Source organism: Octopus sinensis, unplaced genomic scaffold (genome assembly GCF_006345805.1).
Source record: "Octopus sinensis unplaced genomic scaffold, ASM634580v1 Contig17872, whole genome shotgun sequence".
NCBI lineage: Eukaryota > Metazoa > Mollusca > Cephalopoda > Octopoda > Octopodidae > Octopus > Octopus sinensis.
Window position 1 is genome coordinate 1 of NW_021835389.1, and position 5,000 is coordinate 5,000.

The 5,000-nt window shown below is 36.5% G+C and overlaps 1 protein-coding gene across 1 annotated transcript in view; it reads right to left on the reverse strand.

Moving 5' to 3' along the window:
* Positions 1 to 804: 804 nt before the first annotated feature.
* Positions 805 to 5,000, reverse strand: part of LOC115231230 (glycine receptor subunit alpha-4) — a gene marked incomplete at its 3' end in the record, with an annotated part of 20,930 nt that continues 16,734 nt past the window's right edge. The window contains exons 4-6 of the mRNA XM_029801296.2: positions 4,284 to 4,510; positions 2,889 to 2,971; positions 805 to 992 (exon numbers count right to left, since the gene is read on the reverse strand). Of these exons, the coding sequence (XP_029657156.2) occupies positions 805 to 992; positions 2,889 to 2,971; positions 4,284 to 4,510 (498 nt within the window). The remainder of the gene's footprint in view (positions 993 to 2,888; positions 2,972 to 4,283; positions 4,511 to 5,000) is intronic.

Sequence of the window (5,000 nt, forward strand, 5' to 3'; positions counted from 1 at the left end):
CACATATATATATATTCACATATGCTCTTTTATCCATGCGAATACAGATACAGGTTTCATAAAGAACGTTGAACTAAATAGTCTTTGAAAACAGTAATTCCCCAAACGTTTTCTTGTTCGTATGCGTCACTTGTAATGGCGGGTTTATAAGTAATGTCTCTCTGGACCAAAAGGTGGGTTCTCAGTCTTTGCTGAAATCCCAACACGGGATTGAAACTGATCCCAGCTTTTTCTGCCCACAAAGACCTTTGCGTATATAAAAACGAAGAGATTACATCTGTCTATTATATACAGTGTTGGCTCGAAAAGTCCATTGGTTAAATGATGTAGTGTTATCTATATATATATATATATATATATAATATATATAATATATATATATATATATATATATATATATATATATATATATATATATATGTGTGTGTATAATATACACATACATATGACATATTCACACACCAACCTCAACACAAGCAACATACACGCACACCTTATATATATACCATATAAATACAATATTATGTATATATATTTGTATATTTGCGTCCGCATGTACATAATATATATATATATATATATATATATATATATATATATATATATGTATTATATGTTATATATATATATATATTATATATATTATATTATATATATATTATATTATATATATATATATTATATTATATATTATATTATGTATATTATATATATATATATATATATTATATATTATATATATCATATATATATATAGAATATAATTTATATATATATATATATATATATATATATATATATATATATATACGTGGATATATAAGAATCTGCATTAAAGGAATATATATGCTCACCCTCGCCATAATCCTTTTTACAAACTGTTGCATGATATTTTTTCAAAGTGTACTGTGGCATCTCAATGCTTCTATCCACAACGACTGGTTTCTGTGTTTCTATCCATTTGAAGAAGACATTTTCTGCACTGTAGCTGTCTGCAAAAGACAAGATCCAAACATTGAACAGAGTAGAAGGTGAGATATCAAGTCAGAAGTTAGACGGCTATCGAATTAAAAGCAATTTCATAATTAATGGAAGTCTTTCTCAATATTTTTTTTGTCTAGTACGTATTTGATATTTCGCTAAAAGTAAAGTAAGTCGAAACTTCGAAGTCACTAAGTCACGTTCGACACAATTCTTGTTGAAGAACAATATGCGTATGTATGTATTACTCTTTTACTCTTTTACTTGTTTCAGTCATTTGACTGAGGCCATGCTGGAGCACCGCCTTTAGTCGAGCAAATCGACCCCGGGACTTATTCTTTGTAAGTTCAGTACTTATTCTATGGGTCTATTTTGCCGAACCGCTAAGTTACGGGGACGTAAACACCCAGCATCGGTTGTCAGCAATGCTAGGGGGACAAACACAGACCACAAACACACACAACACACATATATATACATATATACGACAGACTTTTCTTTCAGTTTCCGTCTACCAATCCACTCACAAGGCATTGGTCGCCCGGTGCTATAGCAGAAGACACTTGCCCAAGGTGCCACGCGGAGGGACTGAACGGAACCATGTGGTTGGTTAGCAAGCTACTTACCACACAGCCACTCCTACGCCTATATATATTCAACAACTAACCTTTTTCAACTGATGAAGTAGCCCTAATTTTGCATTATCTTTAATAAACGTTTCGCATTTCGCATTAATGCGCATATATAAGTAACTTATTTATTATTAAATACGATAATGTAAGCTATTTACATGTTTTTGGCTGACTGAAGCAAATTTGTCGTGATGTTTTGTTGTTTATTGTTAAATAAATTTCATCATAATATTTCTCCGTCATTTATATCTATATACTTTCCTTATTCTCTCCTCATGTATACTACTATATACTCTACATGTCCTGTATAATGACAAACTAAGGAGATTTTTATGACTACTACGGATTACTTGAATCAATATATCATGATTAATATACATACATACACATAAACACATACACACACACACATACGACAGGCTTCTTTCAGTTTCCGTCTACCAAATCCGCTCACAAGGCTTTGGTTGGCTCGAGGCTATAGTAGACAACACTCTAGGTCGACTTTGCGCGTGTATATGGATACATATATATATATATATATATATATATATATATATATAATAAAGTTGCAGTGTGGAAGGTGTTTTTAAATGGCTTATAAACACCTTCCACGTGGCAATTGTTTTTATTTCAGCACACGATCTCAGATCAGGTCCCTTGCTATGCAAGTACATCTCCGTAATTCCGTTATACTTTTATTATCGAATATTGATAGGAACTGTATAAAAAATTGTTAAAATATTTTGTGTATTGTAGAAGTAAATAGGGGTAAAGCCACTCCCTTCGGTCATGAATGACCAAGGGATTGCACCTAGAAAGCTCCCCTCCGAGGCATAAGTCCGGGCAAGGTTGTTTATGGAAGACCAACAGTCACTCATGAATACCAGCCTCCCTTCTGCACGCCACTAATATTATCCAAGAGAAAGACAAAGGCATCAGTAACCTCAAAACCTATTTCTACAGCTGAGTGAACAGGAGCAATGTGAAATAAAGTGTCTTGCTCGAGAACACAACGCACAGTCCGGTCCGAGAATCGAACTCACAACCTCCTGATTGTGAACCCGACACTCTAACCACTAAACCATGCGCCTTCACATTGTGGAAATATAAACAATTTATTGCACATAATTTTTAGCAACAAAATCTTATATGGACCCCCAAAGGCAATGTGAACGGCAAGGGCCATATGGAGCCCCAGTTGAAAACCGCTGCCCTAAAGGTTATAAAAAAAAGGCTGAGGCGGGAATGCAATGAATAAATATCTGTAATACTTACAACTTTCCATAACCATGGAACAAATCTGATCGTCCATCGGATATCGTTCGAGTCTCATATAACAACTCAACGTTAGAGACAACCTGAAAGGAAAAAGACGAGGAAATGATAAGAAAAAGAGCGAGAATGAAGAGGTGCAGAAGAAACGGTAAGACGGTCATCATGGAGCAGTCATGGGAAAACTACGGCCCATCGGATTTTTGGGATGGTCCGCCAATGAAAAATTACCTGGAATTTATTTTTTTTAGAAGTGCGACTTAACTGGTGATGAGCCATGTCGCATGCGGCCCGCTCCTTGAAAAAGTTTGCTTGCGTCTGTTGCACTGTGGCGTCAGTAAAACTTTAATATTATTTTGTTAAAATGCCACATGGAGATTGTTTTGGATGGCGAAGGTGACGATGTCGTTATTATTAATGATGGTGGGGTGGTGGTGGTGGTGGTGGTGGTGGTGGTGGTGGTGGTGGTGGTGATAGTGGTGGTATTTGTTGGAGTTGTGGCTGTTGATGGTGGGAATGAGGATGATGATGATCATGATGATCATGATGATGATGATGACGATGACGACGACGATGATGATGATGATAATCACCGCGATGACGACGATAACGCCAGTGATGATGATGATGATGATGATGATGATGATGACGATGACAATGGTGACGACGACGATGATGATGGTGATGATGATGATGACGATGATGATGAGGATGGTGACGATGATGACGATGATAATTATGATGATGACGTCGATGATGATGATGACGTCGACGATGACGACGACGATGATGATAACGATGATGAGGACGATGACGACGACGACGACGACGACGACGACGATGGTGATGATGATGATGAGAATGATGATGATGAGGAGGATGTTTAGGCTCAGATAAGTCCTGGTCGAGCAGACCAGGCCTGGGAAAAAGTCGAGGTGTACCAAGAATTACATTATCTAATGTGTACTTTTCTTGTTTTACACGATCGGGTGTGATGTGAAGACTTAGCTGTTATTTCTGACATGCCGAGCCAACACGTTCACTCGTTAAAGGCATCAAATTAATCGAGAGAAGTTACCAGTTCAAATCCAACCATAGAAATTATATTTCCATGGGGCAAGACACTTAACTCTAATATCCCATTATAGTTACCATCAGCTGAGTTCACATCAGATTTACCAAATTGGAAATAGGTTTCACAAGACATTCAACTCAACGTGACCCACGTTCGATTTTTGATCGTGGCAATTTCATTTCTTCCCATAATGCATTTGGTTAACATTATTGACGTCACATTCCTGCGATTTACTGTTCAATCGCTTAAGCAATCGTTACATGACGTCACAAGCACTCACTACATAAACTCCGCTCGAGAAAGTCCCGCTCAGCAATACTTACCGGATGCTGTAAAAAACGGTGCCGTTTCGATAGATGAGAAGCATTCGGTTAGGTTTGGTGACGTCATGGAAGCTACCCTTTTTCTCGTTACTGAAGAAAAGGTCTGGGACCCAAAAGTTGTTTATTCGGCTGCTGTCCATCTCGAGTCGTGATAGAGAAGACATTCTGGTGTAGTTGAGCCGTGGGTCATGCCATAACTGTCTCAGTAGAATAGTCACGCTATATTCCTGGCAGAAATAAAAACACATTTATCAAATATAATAAATATATAAAATAAAATGAAGGCAAAATTTAGAAATAAATAACTGATGGAAGAGAAAATGATTAATCTAATGAAAAATAATTAATCAATTAAATACAATTAAGTAACTATGAATAATTGTAATTCGCAAAAATGAAAATAATTATAGAAAATATAAACGAATAAATATGTATAATATTATATGGAACTGTATAGAATCTTTTCTACTCTGGGCACAAGGCCCGAAATTTTTGAGAAGGAGGTCCAGTCGATTAGATTGATCCCGGTACGCAACTGGTACTTAATTTATCCACCCCTAAAGGATGAAAGGCAAGGTCAACCTCGGCGGAATTTGAAATCAGAACGTAAAGACAGACGAAATACCTATTTCTTTACTACCCACAAGGGGCTAAACACAGAGAGGACAAACAAGGACAGACAAACGGATCAAGTCGATTACATCGACCCCAGTGCGT